This window comes from Artibeus jamaicensis, unplaced genomic scaffold, assembly GCF_021234435.1.
Source record: "Artibeus jamaicensis isolate MK-2021 breed Jamaican fruit bat unplaced genomic scaffold, CSHL_Jam_final contig_475, whole genome shotgun sequence".
Classification (NCBI taxonomy): domain Eukaryota; kingdom Metazoa; phylum Chordata; class Mammalia; order Chiroptera; family Phyllostomidae; genus Artibeus; species Artibeus jamaicensis.
In genome coordinates, this window is record NW_026521852.1 from 5,409,884 (window position 1) to 5,434,005 (window position 24,122).

Genomic DNA, 24,122 nt, shown 5'->3' on the forward strand with positions numbered 1-24,122 from the left:
TATCATTTGAATGTCCGTGGACTTTGTAATGATGTCTCCTCATTCATTTATGATATTTTACTAATTCATGTCCTTTTTCTTTTTTTTATAATTTAGCCTGGCTAGAAGTTTATCAATTTTGTTGATCTCTCAAACATCACTGATTTTCTGTCTTGATTTCTGTTTTCAATTTCATTGTTTTCTGCTCAATTTTTATTTCTTTTTTTCTACTTACTTTTAATTTAATTTGTTCTTATTTTTCTAGTTTCTTAAAGTAGAAGCTTATAATATTGGTTTTTAGGTCTTTCTTTTCTAATATATGCATTAAATGCTATAAAGTTCCCTCTAAGCATTACTTTTGCCACATCACACAAATTTTTGTAATTTTCATTTTGTTCAAAATGCGTTAAAATTTCTGCTGATATTCTTTCTTTGACCCATGTGTTATTTAAACTCTGTATATTCTGGGGTTTCCAGTTATTTTTCTGATATTGATTTCTAGATTAATTCCATTGTGGTCTGAGGCCAGACATTGGATAACTTCTATTTTTTTTAATATGTTGAGGTGTATTTGTCTTGGAAGGTGGTTTGTCTTGGCGAATGTTCCTTGTGAGCTTAAGAAAAAAATGTGTATTCTGCTATTGTTGGATGTAGTCTGTAGGCATCCATTATACCCAGTTGATTGGTAGTGTTGTTGAGCTCCACTGTGTCCTTACAGATTTTCTGACTGTTGGATCTGTCCATTTCTGATAGAGGGGTATTGAAATCTCAAATTATGATAAGAGATTTATCTATTTCCCTTTATAATTCTGTCAGATTTTTGCCTCACATATTTGAAGCTCTGTTGTTAGGCACATACATAGTAAGGGTTGCTATGTCTTCTTGGAGAATTGACTACTTTGTTATTGTGTAATGTCCTTTTTTTCCCCAGATAATTTCCCTTGCTTTGATGTCTGCTCTATCTTAAATTAAGGTAGCTACTTTGCTTTCTTTTGATTAGTGTTTCCATGTTTTTTTCTGCATCCATTTACTTTTTAATCGATATGTGTCTTTACACTTAAAGTAGGTTTCCTTCAGGCAACATACAGCTGAGTCTTGTTTTTAATCCACTCAAATCTCTGTCTTTTAATTTAAACCATTGACATTCAAAGTAATTGTTGATATAGTTGAGTTAATATTTATCATATTTGTTACTATATTCTATTTGTTACCCTTGCTCTTTGTTGCTGTCATTTCTTCTCCTCTTTTCTGTCTTCAGTGGTTTTCATTGAGAATTTTGTATGATTTCATTTTTTTTCCTTTCTTAGTATACCAGTTATGCATGTTTTTAAAAAGTGGTTGACCTAGATTTTGCAGTATAAATTTACAACTAATCCAAACACATTTTCAAATAACAGTATAGTGTTTCATGAGTAGTGTGAGCATTTTATAATTTAAAAAATCCTCTTCTGCCAAGATGGAGGCATAGGTGGAAACACCTTGCATCCATGCACAACCAAATCTAAAAGCAACAAAGTTTTAACAATAGTAAATGCAATCAAACCACACAGAAAATTGACAATATGGAGTCTGAAAACATCGAAATGCTCAGCTAAACCGGTAAGAGGGGCAAAGCCAGCAGCGGAGCAGGTTGGGCAAAAAGATCCCCGACCGGGTGGTGCACAAGCAGCCGAAGGCGCAGATCCCAGGTGTCGGCTAGCTACCGGCAGACACAGGGAAGAGGCACGGCTGGCTGGCTGCGGTTGGTGGAGCATTTGCATGCAGATAAACCAGTGAAGAGGCGAGTACATTTCTGCTCAGATAAACAGGCGGGGTGAGTGGTGGGACAGACTGGGCTAGCAGAGAGGACCGCCATTGTTCCCTCTCTGGCCCCGACCCCACATACAGTGTCACAAACCAGCCACCTGGGTGGCCCCGCCCTGGTGAACAACTAAGGCTCCACTCCTCATAATTAACGGGCGTGAACAGACCAAAAATGGCTCAAGAACAACTCAGAGCCCCAGAGCTGATAAATCTAAGCCACCAAGAAATAGCCAAACTTTCAGATGCACAGTTCAAAACACTGGTGATCAGGATGCTCAAAGAACTGGTTGATTTTAGTCACAAATTAGAGGAACATATGAAGGATAAACTAATTGAAATGAATGGTAATGCACAGGAAACCAATAGTAATGGAAAGGAGACTGGGACTCAAATCAAGGGGGTAGACCAGAAGGAAGGAAAAAATGACCAAACAGAAAAGAATGAAGAAACAAGAGTTCAGAAAAATGAGGAGAGGCTTAGGAACCTCCAGGACATCTTTAAATGCTCTAACATCCGAATTATAGGGGTACCAGAAGAGGAAGAGGAACAGCCACCAGTAGAAACCTTATTTGAACAAATAATAAAGGAGAACTTCCCCAATCTGGCAAAGGAAATAGACTTCCAGGAAATCCAGGAAGCTCAGAGAGTCCCAAAGAAGTTGGACCCAAGAAGGAGCACACCAAGGCACATCATCATTACATTAGCCAAGATTAAAAGGAAGGAGAGAATCCTAGAAGCAGCAAGAGATAAGGGACAGTCACCTACAAAGGAGTGCCCATCAGACTGTCAGCAGATTTCTCAAAAGAGACCTTACAGGCAAGAAGGAGATGGAAAGAAGTATTCCAAGTCATGAAAACCAAAGACCTACAACCAAGATTGCTCTATCCAGCAAAGTTTTCATTTAGAATGGAAGGACAGATAAAGCGCTTCTCAGATAAGACCAAATTCAAGGAGTTCATCATCACCAAGCCCTTATTATATGAAATGTTAAAGGGACTTATCTAAGAAAAAGAAGATAAAAAAGACGAACAGTGAAAAGATAGCAAACTCACAGTTACCAACAACCACACCTAAAACAAAAGCAAATTAAGAGGACAGCTAGATCAGGAGTGAACCATAGAAATGAAGATCACGTGGAGGATTAGCAACAGGGGAGGTGGAGAAAAAGAAGGGGGGAGAAGGTACAGAAAATAAGTAGCATAGACGGTAGGTAGAAAATAGATAGGGGGAGGGCAAGAATAGTAGGGGAAATACAGAATCTAAAGAACCTGAGACAGGTGTTCATGAACTAAAGGGGGGATGGTGGGGGAGGGGTGTGCAGGGTGGAGGGGAATAGAGGGGGAGAAATAGAACAAATGTAATGGCATAATCAATTTAAAAAATGTTTAAAAAATCCTTATTTCTCTCTTCTGTCTCTTGTATCATTATTGTCACTCATTTTACTTATGCACAAACACATATAAGCATGTAATATACATAAGATATATACATAAGCACACATAGTTGAATACATTATTGCTATTATTTTAAACAATGTGTCATCTGTTAGATCAGCTAAGAGGAAGAAAAACAAGTTTTTATTATACCTTCACTTGTTCCTTTTCTAGTGCTCTTCCTTTGTTTATATGGATCTGAGTTTCTGACATGTTATTTTTTTATCCCTAAATAACTTCTTTTAACATTTCTGGCAAGGCAGAACTACTGGCAACAAATTCCCTCAATTTTTATTTGTCTAAGAAAGTCTTCATTTCCCTTATTACCCTGGTCTTCTTAGGGAGGCCCATTGGAGAGTGACTTCAAACTGTGAAAATAGACTTCAAAAACACTAGCCTGGTCTTTCAAAATCTCCTTGTGGAAACTGGTAATAAGATCTTTCCAGTGTTTCATTGATATAGCATAATTTATGGGAAAGTACTTATGCTCTTTCTTCTGTTAATTCTAGTCCATTAACCTCAACAAAAATGTAGACACAAGATCAAAAATAAAAGTGGCCCCTTCAAACATACCACAGGGCTCCTAAATCTTACCACATTCTATCCAGCAGGGAAGTTGGATTTCTGACAACTGATCTGCACTTGCCCACCCATCCCTCTGTGATTTTGGCATCAGAACCTCACTACATGTAGAGGTGTTGTCTGAAATTATGGAATAGATCAGAAATAAGAGGTCCATTAACTCATTAAACTTTAGTCATTCAAGTTCCTCTTTGGACTAACTAATGCAAGATTGGGAGTGGTCTGACAAAACTTCCTCTTTTCCTTGCACTCTTAAGATGATTTACCAGATAAAAATGCCCAAAGAACTTGGTCTCCCTTTCCTGAAGACAGCTAACAAGAGGAGCACGTTTCTGCTCATAGCTGTAGTTGGTCAAGGTGACTGCACTCCCTTCCCGCCTCTAGTGGTCTAAGCGCCTGACTCGAACTTCTCGGGAAAACAAAGTGATTTAAGGCCTGAAAGGAGATGAGCAATTTTTAAGACAAAAAGTCCCGTAAGACAGGAAGCCTGCTGGTTTCTGATGCATAAACTAGACAGCAGAGGCAGGGCTGCCTGATACAGTTTGCCTCTGTTAATACTTCTGCAAGAAGCTGCGGGGCTCCTCTCACCAGGCTCTGCTCCTTCTCCTGACCAGCTGATGGATCCCAAGGGGCTTCTTTCCTTGAACTTTCTGCTGTTTTTCTCCTTGGCTTTTGAACTGAGCTGCGTAACAGGTGAGTGTTCATGTGCTTGAGGTTTTAACTTCTATGATTACTTGCCACGGAGTCAGCTAGCCCCATGGACTGAGAGAAGACACAGGGGCTGGGGGCTATGGTTCATCTGCCTCTTCCTTAGGCACTCCTTCTGAGTTTCACCTGCCTCTTTCAAAGAGGAAGGAACATTATGAGTTCCTGGGCCCCTGGGTTCTGAGGCACAGCCCCGCCAATCCTCATTTCAAGGAAACCAGGAGCTCTGAGACAAAGGCACAGGTCACATTCTAGATCGGCCTCTTAGAGTAATAGGCTCCAGTCAGTCCTGGTTGAGCAATTGGTTTTGCATGGGTATCCTTCTGGCAAATACCCAGGATAAGAGATTTTTATGGCAAGATGAAGCTCTGGGAGAAGATGACTCCCACACCCTTTCCTTGGAAGGGGATCAGGAACATGGTCTGAGAACAAGGAAGGCCTATAGTGGGAAGAGAGGGTAGAAGTGAAAATCCCAGACATTCCGTTAAGAAGAGACAGTGGCCACACTGTGGTTGTACTGGTGGCTACTTTCCTGGAAGAGAAGGCTCCAGGGTAGCAAGAGGAGAGGCTGGTATTCCTGGAGCCCAGGGCTTATGGTAAGTGGTAAATGCAAATGAGGAACCCTAAGGGTCAGGGCAGCTTCAGCTAGGGCCAGTGACACAACAGAGCATTTGGAGCTGGGCTCTCTCTGTTCCTGTCTTTCTTGTCTTTCTCCAAAGGCATTCTGTTGGCCTCTCTTTAGTAGTATTAGGACTGTGAAAAAAAGGTATTTGAGGGAAAAAAGCCAAGCAAGAAGTGAATTTCAGGTTCACTGAGTTTGGGGACAAGAACCCTTTTTCAGCTCAAACACATTGAGACTTTGGTTAGAGTGTATGAAGCAGCCCGGAGCAGAAGTGGCATTTGAGGCAGGGGTTTGCAGTGGGTGGGGATCCTGAGACTCCAGGTGTTTTGCACTTGGGGGCCTCAAGATTGCAAATCCATTATGGACTTTTCCAGAAAAACCCCAAAGATATGTTAGGGATATCAGAAGAAATGCACATAAGACCTACCTTTTGCCAGACTCCGTGATGAAAAGGCCCTTCCTGACCACACTATTCCTCAGAATCAGGTAGACCCATGGCTTTTGCTGCCCAATGTCTAGGAGAAGAATAATTGAGCTCAAGGCTCAGAAAGTCAAACTGAACAATTTTAAGCCATTATGAGAAAAGTCAGGCCTTCCTGGTTGTACCATATTTGTGACTTCACCATTTTTGGCATACCTCTTAGTGACTATCAGAAGCAATGGGGTTGAACAGTGCACTGAACATTTTTATCTTTGTGCTTGCATGCCTCCTGGCCCATGGAGTCTCATGTACTGCTGACTGACAGCTGTTCCACTGAAGGCTGTGGAGGTCACGGGTTAGTAACAGTCCAGCCCCACAGGGCATGTCTACCCAATGGTCAGCAACTCCTTTCCTTGTATTTTGTCTTCTCTGAAATATGCACAAAATTTTTACAGGGTTTTTATATTTTTAAACACACACCATATTGTGAAACCCCAATAAAATCCAGACAGTAATACTTTGCAAGTGAGACAGGTCAGCCATGACAGATTTACCCAACCAAGAAGCTTTATCTCAGCTGGGGTCAGAGGCAAAGACCTGTGAGATAGAAGGTGCTAGCCAAGCAAATAAATGGTGCCAACAAGCTTTCAGGCTGGGACATGCTAATAATATGGGAAGACCCAACATTATCAAGGAATGGAAACAAGAGGACAGCTGGTAGGAGCAGCCTCAGCTGTTTAAAGCAGCCTCAGACAAGTTATCTTTTCTTTCTGGCCCTAGATTTGCAATAAGAACTGTGAGGCTTTGTAAGTCCTGGCTCTCCTCCGCCTGAAAGAAGTGGTATATCAAGATACTACAAGCACATGTAAATGTATGGGTAGGAGTGGTGGAGTGGTAACTCTATTATTAGGTAGAATCCCATCTTGTGAAAAGTTTGGCTAAATTCTACTGATTTCAGGAAAATATTCATAGCCCATGTGAATCATTCTACTTTCTAAGTAGAATTACCCTCAAAGGAAGGTGAGTTGGTGCTAAAATCTATAAATGTTTTCTCCAGACCCTTTCAATAAACAAGTGTGACTGAATCACATACCCACTGGAAAACACTCATCAGGCAGAAGCATGTTTCAGGAGTAGGAGACTCCACTTGAAGGGTTTTATGAACCTCTTTAAAGTTACCACTCATTTTTCCACTCGTGCTTAAGTGGTGATGATTTCAATTCCCCCAGCCACTCACATACACAGTTTTTACCTCATCATTTTTATGTGGTTGTGGGGTGTGAGGGTCTCCTCCCAACCAGGTTTTGATTCCACTTCCCATGACTGAGTGTGCACAAACCACTCAACCTGTTTTTCTCCTCTGTCTCCTCTTTATTTTCCTTCTTTCCTGTCCTACTTTATTTCTTTTATTTTTCTTTCATATTATTTTGTTACTACTTCTCTCATCTTATATCCCTTCTTCTCCCCACTCTCCATCAATTCTGAGTTCTGAATGTAACCATGGGGCAGGGGTGTTAGGTTAAGTGGGGGTAGGGCATAAGGGAGATATGGGATGGGGAGGGTCATGGTATGAAAGTAGGAATATTCATTCTTTTCTCTCCACATCGAAATTGGTCTAAAAATATAGACAGTATGATAGTGGTTCTTAATCATGTTTTGAACCTCAGACCCCTTTGAGAGATGAATTTATGGTTGTGTTCTCAGAAAAAAAAATGTCCATATGCTTATCTGTACAAGTTTTGTACAAAATGTCAGGGGGCTTGTGTACCACAGGGCATTTCTTTTTGCATCTATGGCCCTAATTTTCTGTCATCTCTTTATATGTAGAAATTTAAGTTCAGGTTGCAAGAGCTTACTTTTTTGGGTACTGTACCTACCACGTTATCTGGGTGGTCATGTATTCATTAATGTGGTTGAAAGAAGTCCCAACATGCTTCTCCAATTATCCTTGTGAAAACACCAGCATTAAAACCACAGTTCCTCATCTAATCAGTTAGGCAACAAGGAAAGCACTCTGTTTTCAGTGCTCTATATTAAAATACTTTGTTTTAAAATGCCTAACTGCCTTTCTCACCTTTTCTTAATAATTATGAATCTCAATCACTCTAATCCTGACATTAGCCCAGATAGACTTCTCTCTCTTTTTTCCCAAGCTTTGAATCTTTAGTCTGATATTAGCTGGGCTTTTTATAAGACAACATTAAGATTTCAGAGTATTTTGTTATCAAGAACATTTTAGGCAGTGTTTCTAATTTTCCAACAACCCATCTTAATCACAAGTTCACTGTGCCTCTTCTAGGTGGTTGCATTACTTAAGGAAACAGTTTTATTTTTCTCTTCTGACTCTCTTATCAACCAGAGCAATCTATGTTCTCTCTGAGTCATAGACTTCTTATTTTATGAACATTAACTTATGGTTAATATATAACTATATATGGGGCCAAGGTAAATAAGAGAGATTTAGTCAGGTGATATGGCATTTGGCATTCATAAATTGAACACATATTTATTAAAAACTTACTATGTGCCAACCACTGTTGTAGGTTGTAGGGAGAAAAACAGTGAACAAAATGAAATTCTTCCACTTGATGAGTCTGCATTCTAGTAGGGAAGACAAAAATAAACAAATATACAATATAACAGACAGGGAAAGGTGCAACAAGAAAGGAGATGCCATTTTAGACAGGAAGGTCAGAGCAGGTCTCACAGAGATCATTTTTTTAACAAAAATTAAAGTGAAAGAAAGAGCTATCCAGATATGTAAAGGGAGAGAGAAAGAGAAAGAAATGCAAAAGTTCCAGACTAGAAATGCCCTTGGTGAATAAAGAAGCAGCCAGAGTCATCATGTCCATAGTGCAGAAAGCAGAGAGCAGAGAGAGATGGAAGGAGATGGAGTGGGAGCAGTATCAGGATCTGGGTTGTCCAGAGTATTTGAAGCCAGAACAAAGATTATGGACTTTTATTCTATGGGTGCTAGAAATCCCTGGAAGTTTAAAAGCAGTTGAAACAGAGACTTCCTCCAAGATGGAGGCATAGGTGGAGATGCCATGCTTTCTCACACAACCAACTTTAGAGATAATAAAACATTAGCAATAGAAAACATAGTCAGAACACAGAAAATTGAACTTTTCGGAAATCTGATAACAACGAACTCTTCAGCCTGACGGATAAGAGGGGCAAAGCCAGCATCTAGCGGAGTGGGGTTGCACAGGAAAACTCTGTCAGACGGAGCCAGGCATGGGGTTGCAAAGGGCAGACCCAATGAGCTAACCAGTGAGCAACCGGTGGATCCTCAAGGGCGCAGGGCAGCAGGTTGACTGTGGTGGCGCATTCCTGCACAGACAGACCTGCGAGGGAGTGGGCAGTGAGAAGGGACCAAGCGGGTCCCAGCGACCTGAGGCAGCAGACTGGGCCGCCATTTCTGGCTCTGACCCCGCCCCTACATACAGCATCACCACCCAGCAACCCCGCCCTGGAAGCCCCGCCCCGCCCCTAAGGCTCCGCTCCTCATGCTTAACTGGAGCGAACAGACCAAAAAATGGCTCAAGAAGATCTCAAAGCCCCAGAGCCCATAACTCTAAGTGACCAAGAAATAGCAAAACTTTCAGATGCACAGTTCAAAACACTGGTGATCAGGATCCTCACAGAACTGGTTGATTTTAGTCACAAATTAGAGGAACATATGAAGGCTAAATTAATTGAAATGAAGAGAATTGTACACAGGAAACCAATAGTGATGAAAAGGAAACTGGGACTCAAATCAAGAGAGTGATCCAGAAGGAAGGAAAAAATGACCAAACAGGAAAATATGAAGAAACAAGAATTCAAAAAAAAAAAATGAGGAGAGAATTAGGAACCTCCAGGACATCTTTAAACACTCCAACATCTGAATTATAGGGGTACCAGAAGGGGGAAAGGAACAGCCATGAGTGGAAAACTTATTGGAACAAATAATTAAGGAGAATTTCCCAATCTGACAAAGGAAATAGACTTCCAGGAAATCCAGGAAGCTCAGAGAGTCCCAAAGAAGTTGGACCCAAAAAGGAACATACCAAGGCACATCATCATTACATTAGCCAAGATTAAAAGGAAAGAGAGAATCCTAGAAGCAGCAAGAGATAAGGGGACAGTCACCTACAAAGGAGTGCCCATCAGACTGTCAGCAGATTTCTCAAAAGAGACCTTACAGGCAAGAAGGAGCTGGAAAGAAGTATTCCAAGTCATGAAAACCAAAGACCTACAACCAAGATTGCTCTATCCAGCAAAGTTTTCATTTAGAGTGGAAGGACAGATAAAGCACTTCTTAGATAAGATCAAATTCAAGGAGTTCATCATCACCAAGCCCTTATTATATGAAATGTTAAAGGGACTTATCTAAGAAAAAGAAGATAAAAAAGATGAACAGTGAAAGGACAGCAAACTCACAGTTATTAACAACCACACCTAAAACAAAAGCAAACTAAAAGGACAGCTAGATCAGGAGTGAACCATAGAAATGAAGATCACGTGGAGGATTAGCAACAGGGGAGTTGGAGAAAAAGAAGGGGGGAGAAGGTACAGAAAATAAGTGGCATAGACAGTAGGTAGAAAATAGATAGGGGGAGGGCAATAATAGTATGGGAAATATAGAATCCATAGAACTTGAGACACATGGTCATAAACTAAGGGAGGGGAATGGTAGGGTTGGGGGGTGCAGGGTGGAAGGGAATGAAAGGGGGAATAGAACCATTGTAATGGCATAAGCAATAAAATAAAAATTAAAAATAAAAAAAAGCAGTTGAAACAAAATCTGACATAGTTTTAAAAGATTACTCTGCCCATTGTGTGGATGCAGGAGGTTAGTTGGAAAACAATGGCAGTGCTCAGGCCCATGATGATGGTGCTAGAAACAAATTAGGTCTGAAGTGCTGGGATGCTAGACATATTTTGAAGGCAGAGTCGATAGGAATTGCTGACAAACTGAATGCGGAGTATGAGAAAGAAAGGATGGTTCCTGTGTTTTCACCTGAGAATTTGGGGGAATTGTGATGTTGTTTGCAGAAGGGGCTCTGGAATCAAAAGTTCATTTGCTAAGTTAAAGATGCCCCTTAGACCTCCAAATACTGAGGAGTACAATGAAAAGTTTGGGTGAAAGATATATTATCTCTATAAGCATTTCAGAAATATGTTGAACTATGCAACTTGATCAGTGTGGCTGGTAAAGAGGAGAGGTCTGAGTATGAGTCCTGTGATGCTCTAATTTTTAGAGTTCTTTAAGAGCAGAAGGTTCCAGTCAAGGATATTCAGGGGGTGTAGCCAATAAAATAGAAAGAAAATCAGGAGAGTGTGGTGTTCCACGGGGCCAAAGATGAAGATGGTGTTTCAAAGAGGGATTGATGTACTATGTCAAGTACTTCTGAGAAAGCAAGATGAAGATGGAAAATCAACTTGTTATCATGGAATATACAGTGCCCTTTACAATAGTGATTCCAGTAAGCAATAGGAAAGAATGCCTGTTAGGGTGAGTATAAGGAAAAATGGGTCAGGAAATGGAGACAGAAAATATAAGCACACATGAAGGGACTTTATGATAATGAAAAACAGAGAAATGAGGAGGTGGTTGGGGGTAGATCTGGGATCAGGAGAGGGTTTTTTAAGGTGAATAAAATTATATATCGGCACGTTGTGTGTTGATGGAAATAACCCACCATGTATCTTACAATAATAAAGGTTATGATGCAAGGGGTGGGGCAACTGTAGGAGCAAAGCCTTGAAGTAGGTGAGTGGTCCGTGAAGGAGGAAGCTAGCCTTAAATGGGAGCATAGACAATCCATCAAAGTAGGTAGGTTGATTTGGTGGTGATAATGGAAGTTCTCTTTTTATTTTTTCTACTTCTTCAGTTAAATGAGAAGCAGGGTTATGGTTTGATGGGAGAGGAAGTGTTAAATAATCAGCAATGGCTCGAAAGGTTTTTTTTCTTTCAGTTATTGTTGGCTCAGCTTATCTGCAAAAGAAAAATGAAATAATTTCTCATCCTTAACATTATTCACTAATTTTTACAGGTTTTTAGAGGGCCAGAATACCACAGTTTGAACACTAGGCTCAAAACCTCCCTGACTCCACTTTCCTCCACCTTTTCTCTTTCTTCATTGTCTGCAATGATGCTCCTGTAACCTTGGTCTCCTGGGCTCACCAGCTCAGAATCACCTTCAGTTGCTCCCCATCCTTCACAGTATATAGTGGTGAGAAGGCTGGTCCAGGAATTAACAGACTTAGATTCTAGCTCAGTCACTAGTCCCGTGACTTTAGGGAAGTCATTTAACATCTTTACATCTTAGGTACCTTAACTGTAAATCTCAGTTGATAGAATTCCCTCCCAGATCAAAGAAACCCAGTGTCTTCACCTATACAGCTTTATAATAAGTAACTTCAATATTTCCATTAGAATATTGCAAACACAATAGGACCCTCATGACAGTCTTTATAGATCACTAAAGACCAGCCTAGGGATGGTCCAAGAGGAAGAAGGAGAGACTCTAGTCTGTCATTCCTGACCCACATTCAGGCTATGATTCTGAAAGGCCCCCATAAAAAGGGACTGTTTTCTCCTTTTTCCAACAGTTGAGGACTTGACGAAATGCCCAACAATCCGTGAGCAGTTGGGAAGCAACTTGCTGCTGCCTCTGATACCTCAAGGGATGAGTGAGAGTATGAACAAGAGGATCCACATCATCGTCACAAAGGCAGAATCACCGGGAAACAGTGTCAAAAAGAAAATTGTGTCTCTTGACTTGCCAAAAGGGGGTTCTCCACCCTATCTAGAAGATGGCTATAAGTTTCATCTGGAAAACTTGAACCTGGGAATCCTGGAAAGCAAGAAGGAGAATGAGGGCTGGTATTTTCTAACCCTGGAGGGAAACGTTTCAGTCCAGCACTTTTGCCTACAGCTGGAGCTCTATGGTAACAATGAAGGCTTCTCCACACTGGTGGGCCAAGATGGTCCCTGGTCTAAGAACTTAGGCTTCTAAGAAGCAAAGGATATTCAGAACTGGGAACAATTTGGTGACCTAGTCTGGGGGCATTTAAACTGTGCTGTAGGAGGAAGCGTTAGAGGATCACCTATCTTTTTTGTCCCAGCTGCACATTGGTGATAACTGATTAGCATAGTCATCCTTACCCCAATTTCCCAAAGGAAAGGAGTCCAGCTGCCTGTGGGCTAGAGGGCCCAGAGCCCCAAGAGTCTCAATTTGCAAATAAGATTTTGTCTGAAAAAAGATGGGTTTCTTTTCCCTGATTTAAAAAACTTTTAATGCCACTAATCAAGCCCCGCCACTCTTTCATAGATGATGACACTGGAATCCAAAGAAGTGGTTTGCACATGATTTCATACATCTGTGTGGGTTGTTCACTGCACTAGGGATCCTGGGAGAAGAAGAGCTGAAACTCAGCCCATGCATCACTCTCCAAGCCCTGTGCCCTGGCATAGCATTGCATCTTCTTGATAGGAGAGGCACCCTTTTCTCATTTAAACAAAGGCTGGTTATAAAGTCACTTAGTTGCAGAATTAAACTAAATTTTCAGCTCATCTGAATCCCATGCCTGTGATTTTTTTAGCCTTTTTAGTGCCAGACCCTCTTGAATGCCCCCAGTTTCTGTCTCTTAGGTCCAGAGGTTCCCTTGAATTCTCAGGGATTCTGATCACTGTGTGAGCTGTCCTGCTTCTTCACAGTGGTTTCCTTATCTCTGAGGTTGGAACAGGGAACCCCACTTACTTTTCAGCATGTCTTTGAAGTCCTAAGGTACCAACAGGAGAGACAGCAATGCCCATCCCACCTTTTCCCTACCCCCAGAATCTCTTTTCTTCCATATAGCATATATAGGATTTCTACAGTCTTCCAGTAGGTACCAGGGAATCCTGATCACTCCCACAGTGGTCCTGGCACAGGCTACTATGAGCATGCATTTTCCAGAACAATTCTCTGCCTTTGTGACCTCTTGTCACATTTTGGGATCAAATTATTATTTTGGACAATATGGTCTCTGCAACCATGGTATTACCAAGTAAAAGGAAGAGGCTGGCTTTTTGAGTCAGACATAAGTTCAGATCTCAGTTTGATTGTTTATAAGCTGAGTGACATTATGTAAGGTACTCTGATGAGGGACTCAGTTTCCTCATCTATAAAATGTGAATAATTATAACTAGGGTTGCAATTGTTTAGAAAGTTTTTAATAAGATTAAAGAATATTTTAAAAGGATTAAAGAATATATAGTAGTTACTAAATAAATAAAACATTTTCCTTTTTCCTGCTTATTTCATGGTATTAGAGTGAGATAGATCAATGCTGCCCATGGCTATCCCTACTTCGGGCATTCTAAAGCACTGGACACATATGCATATGATAAAATTCAACCACTAAAAAGTCATTCATTTAGGTCACAGAGGTGATACTTTAGCCAATGGCAACCAAACCTATGGGGATAGACAGCAAACTCTACAGACAGAATACAGAAGAACAACCTAGATCAAGGACATTGGGGAAGGCAAGGGGATCCCTAACAGTGTTGGTAGGAGGGGAGTTAAAGACAGTATTTTCTTCTCTGTTTAATCCCAAGGTGGTCCTGGAAGGGAGTATGTGGAAAGAAAAGGATGGTGCAGAGCAATAGGTCCATACTAGAAATAAATCACACTTGCTGACACACTGTAGGCTGCATTTTCTTCTAACTAAAAGGTCAGATCAGAATTTCAGGGTGTTCAGTTCAGTGATGGCTCCCTTCCTCCCCCTCCTGACAGAGCGGATCTCCACTCCGGAAATTAAGGTGTTGAACCTGACCCAGGAGAATGGAAACTGCAGCTTGATACTGACCTGTGAGGTGGAGAAGGGAGACCATGTGGCATTCAGCTGGAGCAAGGAGGCAGGCACCCACCCGCTGATTATAGCAAATGGCTCCCTGTATCTCACCCTCAGCCCTCAGCATGCTGACAGTACCTACATCTGCACTGCAAGCAACCCCATCAGCAACCATTCGCAGATCATCATCCCATGGTCCAGATGCAAGTCATATCCCTCAGGTAAGTGGTGGCTAGTGTGCCACATTAATGATCTGGGCTCATTCCCTACCTGGACCAATCACTCTGCTTTCATAACCATGCTCTTTAACTTGATAACAACACTTTATTCTTAGTTCACAGTTGAGGAAACAAGAAATGATGGAGGTAGACCCAGAACCCAGGTGTCCAAGTTGTGATCCTTCTTCTCTTCTGCCTTGTACCAGTCAGCAGGGGTGGCTGGGTGAGGGAGTGTGGGTGGAAGGTACTGACTCCCCCATTCCTGTTCCACTAATGGTGAGACAGTTACATACCATCAGTAAGTATTTATTGATCATCTAAGTTGTAGGAATTTGGAAATAGATTTGACATGATCTATCAGCAACATGTTGTAAAAATAAGATGTAAAACATTTGCTCAATAATGAAAAGCAGGATATGATGAAGGGCCACTTTCATGGAATTGACAGTGGATCCCATATTAAGTGAGATGACCCAGGCAGTTTGTTCTTTTAAGACCTAGATAAGGAAGTATTGGAATAAAGGTAAATGGTATAGCACTTTATTATTGGCAAAGCACTCAGTTTTACAATCTCCTTTGATCCTCACAATAACCTTACCAGCATCATCCTCATTTTACAGAGAAGGCACTTGAAGCTCACAGAACTTAACTAACTACCTTTCTCAAGTTTTTTCAACTTATAAATGGTAGAATCAGCACCTAAACCTAGATCTTTTCATTTCTCTTTATCTAGAAAGAAAAGCACCATTATTCTGTTATCAGAGAAAAATGGAGGGCTGATTAAGTAAGCTTGTATAACCACTTAAAGTTGGAAAAAAGACAACAACTAACTCTTTTTTACCAACATATTTTGTGTTTCTCAGAGACAGAGGATCAGGGTACTGATCTTACAAGACATTACTTATGCCCTAAAATTTCCTCTCTACATCCACTGGGAGTCTCCAAGGAGACTCTTGCCCACAGTAGGCTTGGTGTTTATATGGAGAGATTTCCAGATGACTGGGGATGGAGGTACAGGGAAAGCCAGCCAGTTTATGCCCTTCAGCAAAGCATCTCTAGTCAGAGACTCCCCTGAGCTATTCTTAGATGAACTGGGGGAAAAATACCACCTGGCCTCCAGTCTGCATCCAAGTTCCTTAACGGACTGAACCTGCCATTCATATTGCCTCTCCAGTCATTCATGGCAAAGTCAATCATCCGTCTACCTACTAAATGTGTCTGGCTGCTTGTCCACCTTACACACAAACTATATTGAGGAGACTATCCCCCAGTTCAGACCTCTATTCCTGCCATTGTCGTTCATATTGTGCTGGTCGGACCAAGAAAGCAGTGTGGCATAGTTTGGAGTTTACAGAACTTGGCCCCAGAGGTTCTAGATCCAATCCTGCTTTTTTTTACTTACAAAGACAAGTCACTTAACATAAGATTTAGATTCTGTGTCTAAAATAACAATGAAGCTGACAAGTCTTCATTGTTTACTATATGCCAGTTATGTAGCATCTCAATTCTCACAGCAACACAATATAATAGTATTAGTGTCCTCATTTTACAAATGAGGAAATAAAAATATAAAAAGATCACACAGAGCAAGTGACAGAGCTGTGTTTTGTAACCCTGGAATCCTCATACGTACTAACTAGTTCAAGATCAAGATGTTGACAAAGTTGGTTCCTTAGGGCTCCTAGGGAAGGATCTGTTGCAGAGCTCTCTCCTTGGCTTATAGATGGCTATTATTTTTATGTCTCTTCACATAGTCTTCCCTCCATTTATATCTCTGTCCTAATTTTCCCTTCTTATAAAGACGTTAATCACATTGAATTAAGACCCACCTATAATTAGTTTTCTAGGATTGCTGTAACAAAATATCATAGACTGGGGGCTTAAGTAACAGAAATTTATTTTCTCACAATTTTGGAGGCTAGCAGTCCAAGATCAAGGTGTCAGCAAGGTTGTTTTTGTCCTAAGGCCCCTCTCTTTGGCTTCTAGGTGGCCATTTTCTTCCTGTGTCTTCACATGGTCTTTCCTCTGTGCATGTACATCCCTGGTCTCTCTTTGTGTGTCCAGATTTCCTCTTCTTTTAAGAACACTAGTAAAATTGGATTCAATCTGACCCTAATGGCCTCATTTGAACTGAATAACCTGTTTTAAGACCCTATCTCAGAAGACACTCATATTCTGAGGTACTGAGGGCTAGGACTTCAACATGTGAATTTTGATGGACAAAATTTAGCTCATAATACCACTCTAATAACTTCATTTTAACCTCATTAATTATGTAAAGACTTTGCCTCCAAATAAGGTCACATTCTAAGGAATTTAACCTATGAACTTTTGGGGAAACATAATTCAATCCATAACATAAAGAGAGATTTCCTCCCCTGCCTTTAGGGATAGAGAACCACAACATGTCAAAACTAGCTCCCACAGCTCATTTGTGGTATGCTGTTCCCAATATACAATGTTGACAAAATAGTGAAAAAGTTTTATTAATTCATTGACTTGTGTTTACAAATAAATACTACTAATTCTTAAGATACTGTGCTCAGTTCAACAAAATTTTATTGAGGTTCTACTAATGTTCCAATGTTGTATTAGGTTCTGAGTACACAGAGACACACAAAAAAGCATTTTTTTTTGTCCTTAAGGAAGGAGATAGTTCTGTAAGTAACTAATTATCCTAGATTTTGTAGTGTGATAGTTGTAAAACAGGTATGTGCAAGGTAACAAAGAGGAAGAAATGATTAGTGCTGTCTCAGGGAATCAGAATGAGCATCACAGTGGATATGACAAACAGGCCTTTGAAAAAATAAATAGCAATTACCAAAGCAGATAAAAGAAAGACATTTCAGGGAGAGGGAAAAGCAGATACAGTTGAGCCTTGCTCTGAATTATCTTGCAAGTGATGGGAAATAATAATGAGTTTTAGATAAAGACTAACATGATCAGCTTTGCATTTCAGAAAGAAAATTTAGTGGTGTGAAGCATAGACTAGGTCAAGGAAGAAGAAAGAGGATTTACTTATGGAAAGGGGCTATTATTGCAGTAATCCATCAAAAGGCAATGAGCAAATGCAGTGCCAGTTTACAAAGACTTTAGACTTGGAATGAAATGGTGTTGTCTGAGGGTTCATTAGAGGTCACTTCACTATCTGTGATGAGTACAGTAATTTTAAGACATTTTTTATTTTTATTAATGAAAAATTCAAAGTGATTAATAATGTGATGAAACCAAATGTGATATGTCAGCACTATATCTTATCAGGATTCAAACTAAACTGCAGAGAACATATTTGTGCCTCATAATCTCTTTTTCTAATAACATTTGTCTAGGCTCTCAGTAATACATTCATCCTTATTCCAATTGCCTCTTCAGTGTTCTACAGTAAGAAACTCCCTAATGTCTATCATTATGAACCATCTTTATTGCAAAGTCCAAATCCTGGGGTGCTACAAAGTACTCTCACTAGGTTACACAAAGCATGCTGATGTGGATTAGCATTGGACAGTATGATTTGACTGTGTTCTGAAATAGTTATGTCTATGACAACATTAATAACAAAACCTTAAATAATTCAACTGAAAGAAAATCTTGGAAGCTCATCTTGAAAAGAAGACACCTTTTCTGTAGATTGGCAAAAATCTGGCTCAGCAAGTCTAGGTTAGCTCAGTGGAAGAAAAAGTTGACACCTGCCAGTGAACTCCTGGGGCCCTCCCTTTCTACCAAGGCCATTTGTTCAACAGAAAGCTCCCATTGTTATGGAGTCACCTAGATGTTTCCTGTAAAGGGGCAGGTCCTTCATGTTATTCCCAATCCAGGAACCATGACGACAATGGTGGAAAGGCACTTTGTCACATTGTCTGCACTTGCTAGAAGGGAAGCTGGGCAGCCATGTGCCTAGACAAGACTTGTCCATGGAAGGATGGGGGAAATGGCAGTGAGAGCACAACTAGTAGCCACCGCAACACAATGCTGGGCAGGTGTAAGGGGCTTTATTGAAATCTGTGAACTGTAAAAATTTTTATTAAGATGGTCTTAGATCTTAAATTAGAATATGGTTTGTAATTATCCCTCCCTCAGCCCCAATTCTGAGTGGAAATTGCCACCAACAGAAAGGCATCTCTTGGAGATGGTTGACTTCTTTGAGTAAATGTACATCATGCAGGCAGCCTTGCTGACAGAACCACATGAAAGGCAGGAAAGAGATCTGTCATTCTCAGACCGTTACATTAGCATCTCAGTACCCCGTGGGGTAAACTACAAGCTGCATTTGTTTCTCAGATTCATTTTTGTTTTCTTGTTTATCTCCCTTAAAGATTAAGGTTTGGAGACTTGAGGGGAGAGGTGAGCTTTGTGTTTCTGTGGCAGCAGACCTTCAGAGATTGAAAAAAGGCCTTCCAGCATTTTCTTGGAGTTATCACTAAAGGCCTAGTTATCATGTTTAAACCACAGCCAACAGACTAGAGGATAAAAAGGTGGAGACTCATGCAAAGTACTCTTTATAAATACTTTTTGGAGTTCTCAATCAGCCTGCTTAGCTCTCTAAGAGGCTGGCAGGGAAGGGTGTGTGCAGGGAGTGTACCAAACTTGCTGCTTAAGAATTTCAAATAGGGTTTCTTTGTGAATGAATGAAGTCTGTGAACCCTAGAGCAGCAGAACAACCTTGGTCTGATTTCTGAACATCAACGTTCTGAGAGGCCCCACTCCATTTCTGAGCAAAAAGAGGGAGAGCTGGAGTTTCTACCACAGGAAATGGTGGTTTGAAAATGGGAACACAGGTGGTACTTACAGCACAGACAAATTTTCCTCCAGGTTCCATGTGTTATTATAAAGCATATCCCAAGTAGGTCATTGCTCATTCCCTTCTACTCCTTCCCTGGGCCATTCAGAAGGTGACACTATATTCTTCCGAGACCTTCTTATATTTAGCACTCTGATAATTATTAATAAAAAGGTGCAAGACAGTCTCTTCCTGGCTTCTTTCTGTGGCCTCTAATTTAATTTAGTTCATCATATGTATATTTAGTGCCCCCTGCCCTACGTTATATCAGGTGGAATTGGGGATGTAAAGCATAAGGTACAGGGTTTATTTTCTAGTAATTTACCATGGAGGTGGGGCTTCTATACCTTACAAGGTAGAAAAGTATTATCATTACATTAAAGAAACTGCTACTAGAACTCCTCTTTGAAAGAGAACATTGTTTGTTTAGGATAGTACTTTATAAATGCTAGAGGGCAGAAGCTCAGACCCCTCCTCACCTCCAAAGAATATGGAGATAAGGTTAGATGGTTCTGTATGGGAAAGGGGGAAGACATTGCTGATGAAGATATAGGAAAAGAAAGAGATGGTCTGAGCCTAAGCTACCTGGTTCACAATGGAGTCTGCTCCCTGTGACCTTTCAGATCTACAGTAGAAGATTCAAACCCATAAAATTCTTAGTGTAGATTTTTGGTTTTGATTTTGGAGTATGTGTGTATGTGTATGTGTGTGTGAAAACTGATGAAGGCACTAAATCTTGCATCCAGGATAGCTTAGACTAGAGCATGTGGAGCTGCAAAAATAAAGACTAAGAGTACCACAAGGAAGTTATTGCCAGAACCAACAGAAATTTTTAGCAGACTCATCAAAACAAGCCATAAAAATAGCATTTTGTCTATCTTCACCCAAATTCCTGAGGGCATAGAGTCCCTGACATTTAGTTTCTATATAAATATCATGATTAGATAGTATCAAATAGATGAGCACTAAGTGCAAACATACTTAGACTTGCTAGACAGATCAGGAAACTAAGCAATAAGAGAAAAAAACAGGATGGGGCTTAAGCATCTCTGGATGTCAGTAAAGGGACTTCTCTGAACTTGAAATCAAATTTCTCTCATTTTCCTTCCAATCAACAAGTAAAAATTTCCTGAGTACCTATATGTACCAAGTACTAAGAGAGTTGCAAAAGAAGTGAAGAAATGGTCTCTGGCCTCCGAATCGAGCAGCTAGTTGGGGAATTGAGTCTGGTGGAAGGAGTTAGCATGCTCCTTCACCACATGCTGAATCCCAATCATTGCTCTGGGTGCTTTCCAAACATTATTTCATTGGTTTATCAGAACAAGTCTCTGAAGTGAATACTGTGCATTTATGTTACACATTATGTTATGTGCATTTTGCAGATGAGGAGACTGTGGCCCCAGAGGATGTGGGCAGCCTATCTAAGGCCACAGAGCTATAAAGTGGTAGACCTAGAATTTTAATTCATCTGTCTGGCTCCAAATGCCTTCACTGAAAATGGTCTCCACAGCAAAGATAATGTCACAACTCGAGTTCTAAGATGCATGACATAAACTAAAGTGTTGCACAGTCCAAGGTAAAGGGGAAAAAGGGAGCTAGAATGGTTGGGCAAAATGACACAGAAAAAGTAAGATTGGCTTGAAAGCCAAGGCTGAGCAGGCCTGGTAGATAGCTAAATGTACAGGAGGGAGCAGAGCCCAGAGAGGCAAGAATGGACAGATGTTGGTTGGAAGATTGTGAAGGGAAGAGCTGCCACCTCAGAGAGCTTTTGAATCACGAGGTCTCCCAGGCTTCGCAGCCTGCTGTTGCTAAAACAAAAACCACAAAGTGTGCAGTTCTCATCTCATCCAGATCTGCCATCAATTTTTGTGACTCTAGGTATACTTGTCTGAGTTTCAGTTTTCTCAACGCAAAATTAGTAGATTAGGTGTGATGACCACTATAGTTCCTTTAATATTAAGAATGTCTATGGCCCTATAACTTAAATCCTCCAACAGATTTATATTACTTTGTATCTAAAGACCAGGAGAAAAATTAAAGGTTATGAAATATCTTTCAGGAATATGGCCTGGTTGCTTCTCATATCTGGCTGAACTGGCAGAAGCTGGTCATTTATATCATAGGATAAGGGTAGCAGATGATTTTCATACTCCTGAGATCCTTGAAAAGAATGATAGGGGCAAACTAGTGGTTGTCAGAGGAGAAGAATTTGGGGAACTCGGTAAAAGAGGTGAAAGGATTAAGAAGTACAAATTGGCAGTTTAACAATAATCCGAGGATATAAAGTGTGGGATAGGAAATATAGTCAATAATATTCTAATAACTGTGTGTGGTGCAGTTGGGTGCTAGAAACATTGGGGATAACACTTTGTAAAGTATATGATTGTCTAACCACACCTAAAACTAATGGAAAATAATATTGAAAGTAAACTGTAATTGAAATTTTTTTAATTTAAAAAGCAAAAAAAAGAAATGAAGAAGAAAAAGAAAGTCAGGGCTGGAGTTATTGTGTCCTCTGGGCCGCAGTAACATGTTTTAGACATTGTTAGTTTACATGAGTAGGGGGTTGGCAGAGCCATCAGCAACAGGCCCCAAGGGACAGGAGAAAGGCTCAGTTGACAGGTGTTACTGATGCAGTTTTGCCATCTGCTATTTTCTGGTTTTAGAGGTACCACCTTGTTTGTTTTATTTTATTTTTATTTCAAATAAACTGTGAGATAAATATTACCTTTTAAAATGATTTAAATGGTTGGAGTGCTTGTTCTTAAATTAATTGTTGTTTTAGAATGTCCCTGAATACACGTCAGAAAAACAAACAGGAAATAGTCTAGAAATAGGCAGGGCTACTATAATAATGTGCTGGTCAGTTCCATGGACTGAGGAGACATGGTGGTGTCCAAGCTGCTGCCTCTGCTTCTTATCATATAATTTAGGAAGTTTCTCCACAGGTCCCTGGTGCTGGCAACATAAGCCCTAAATAATCAATCTTTCACTCATTATGTTGGACACACACACCTACACAAAGGGTTCTCAGCAACCATAAGCCATTCAGAGTGAAGCTACTCACAGAGCAACTCTAACTTCAGCATTGATTTCATGTTCATATTTAATTTGGGGAAGAGAATCTATAATCAAGATGTTTACAAAGCCAGTTCAATGAGATTCCTTGGGATGACTTGATGTCTGAAAGGCCTAGGAAGAAAAAGAGAGACTATTTTTAAAATGAGGAAGCAACTTCTGTTTAGCTTTTGGCTGAAGGCCCACTTGGATCTCAGAGGAATGTTTTATCTCAATTCATTGAGACTTCAATCTGTAGATATCTAAATTGTATTTGCTCTGTATCAGAGCACTCTGCTCTGCTGTACCTATTCCTTCCTCTCAACTTCTTCCCAACAAACTCATCACAGCTTCAACAAAAGACTTATTCCACAATTATCTTGATAATTTACCCTTACACATTAATGTTAACACCTAGCAGTATACTATTTAGAACCTTAATGCTATTACTTTATGTAGAATCCTGGTGCTTCAAGTTGTCCCCCACTGTTCATTACTTTGGTGTAACTTACCCAAGCCCATAACTCTCTTTGACTCTCCAAGAAGTCTATCTTCAGTGTAGTTCTACCCCTGGATCAAGCTCTAGTTTTTAAAAACACCTGATTTTTTATCCCCCAAATGGGAGTAATGAGAGTATTTACCTCATGGGATTGTTGTGAGTATTAAATATATCAGTACAAATGTTATAATAAAAAACAATGCCTAGCTCACTGTAACTGCTTCAGAATTGTCTGTTATCTTACTGAGCTAAATTTCTTGTTTACTGGAACAATGGGTCTCAATCAAAAAGTGCTCCTTGGTTCATAAGGATTTGGTAATGTGGGTAAAGGAGAGAAAGAATACAAATTGGCTCTCTGATTTTGAACCTGAGTAATTGGTACTCTAGAGCAAATACTAAACATGGGAATGACTGAGAAAAAAAGTACTTGCTTTTCTTTCAGTTCAGGTCTAGTGGGTTCAATGCAATTATTTGCATGGAAGGACAATAATAGCACTAGTATGTTTATTTTTAAAAAAACAAAAGTAGAACTTTCTTCCTCCCAGAGTATCATGAAAGTGATGTGGGAGTCTGGGGACAGCACATGAAGCCATCATGTTCTCTTTATCAAAATGGTTACAGAATGTATTAGAGATTTTAAAATAGAGAAACTGGGCAGAGAGAATGACTAAGGAAAAATGAAGATAAGTTTGGTTTTAGACATGTAATGTGGAAGTTGAAGTAAAAATAAAGCATTTGAATAGAAAAACATTGACAGAAATCAGGAATATGAAAGTCAAACATAGAAAAATAAGAATAAGAAAACAGATATGAAAATCTTCAGTAGTCTTAAGGGGATCTTTAAAACTCAGAAAACAAATGTCTCCCTTGAGAGAAGAAGTAGAAAGAGAACATGAGGCTCGTGTTCATCCTCCCCACCTCTGTGTAGGATGTTTTGACACTCACAGTACATTTGAGATTGCCCTTTGACTTTTTTTTTCAGTATCAAGACAATGGGGACTGTATGCTGGGCTGTTCTTAGGGGGCATCATTGGTGTCACCATGATTCTTCAAGTGGTAATACTACTGTTGACAAGAAGAGGTAGGTGTCTGCCAATAAAGAGATGCTTATCAGACTCTCTGTGGTAAGCAGGGGACCTCTCACCACAAGCACAAACTTGCTGTCTTCAATTTAGCTTTCTTCAGGGAACATCTTTG

The 24,122-nt window shown here is 40.2% G+C and overlaps 1 protein-coding gene across 2 annotated transcripts in view; it reads left to right on the top strand.

The window, feature by feature from the left end:
- The first annotated feature begins 4,065 nt into the window (after positions 1-4,065).
- SLAMF1 (signaling lymphocytic activation molecule family member 1) overlaps positions 4,066-24,122 on the top strand; it is a 35,905-nt gene continuing 15,848 nt past the window's right edge. For both annotated transcript variants that reach the window (XR_005080969.2, XM_037134224.2), the window contains exons 1-4: positions 4,066-4,490; positions 12,146-12,484; positions 14,317-14,595; positions 23,908-24,006. Coding sequence is in view for 1 of the 2 variants with exons in the window: in XM_037134224.2 (XP_036990119.2) it covers positions 4,415-4,490; positions 12,146-12,484; positions 14,317-14,595; positions 23,908-24,006 (793 nt within the window). In the remaining variant the exon portion in view is untranslated. The remainder of the gene's footprint in view (positions 4,491-12,145; positions 12,485-14,316; positions 14,596-23,907; positions 24,007-24,122) is intronic.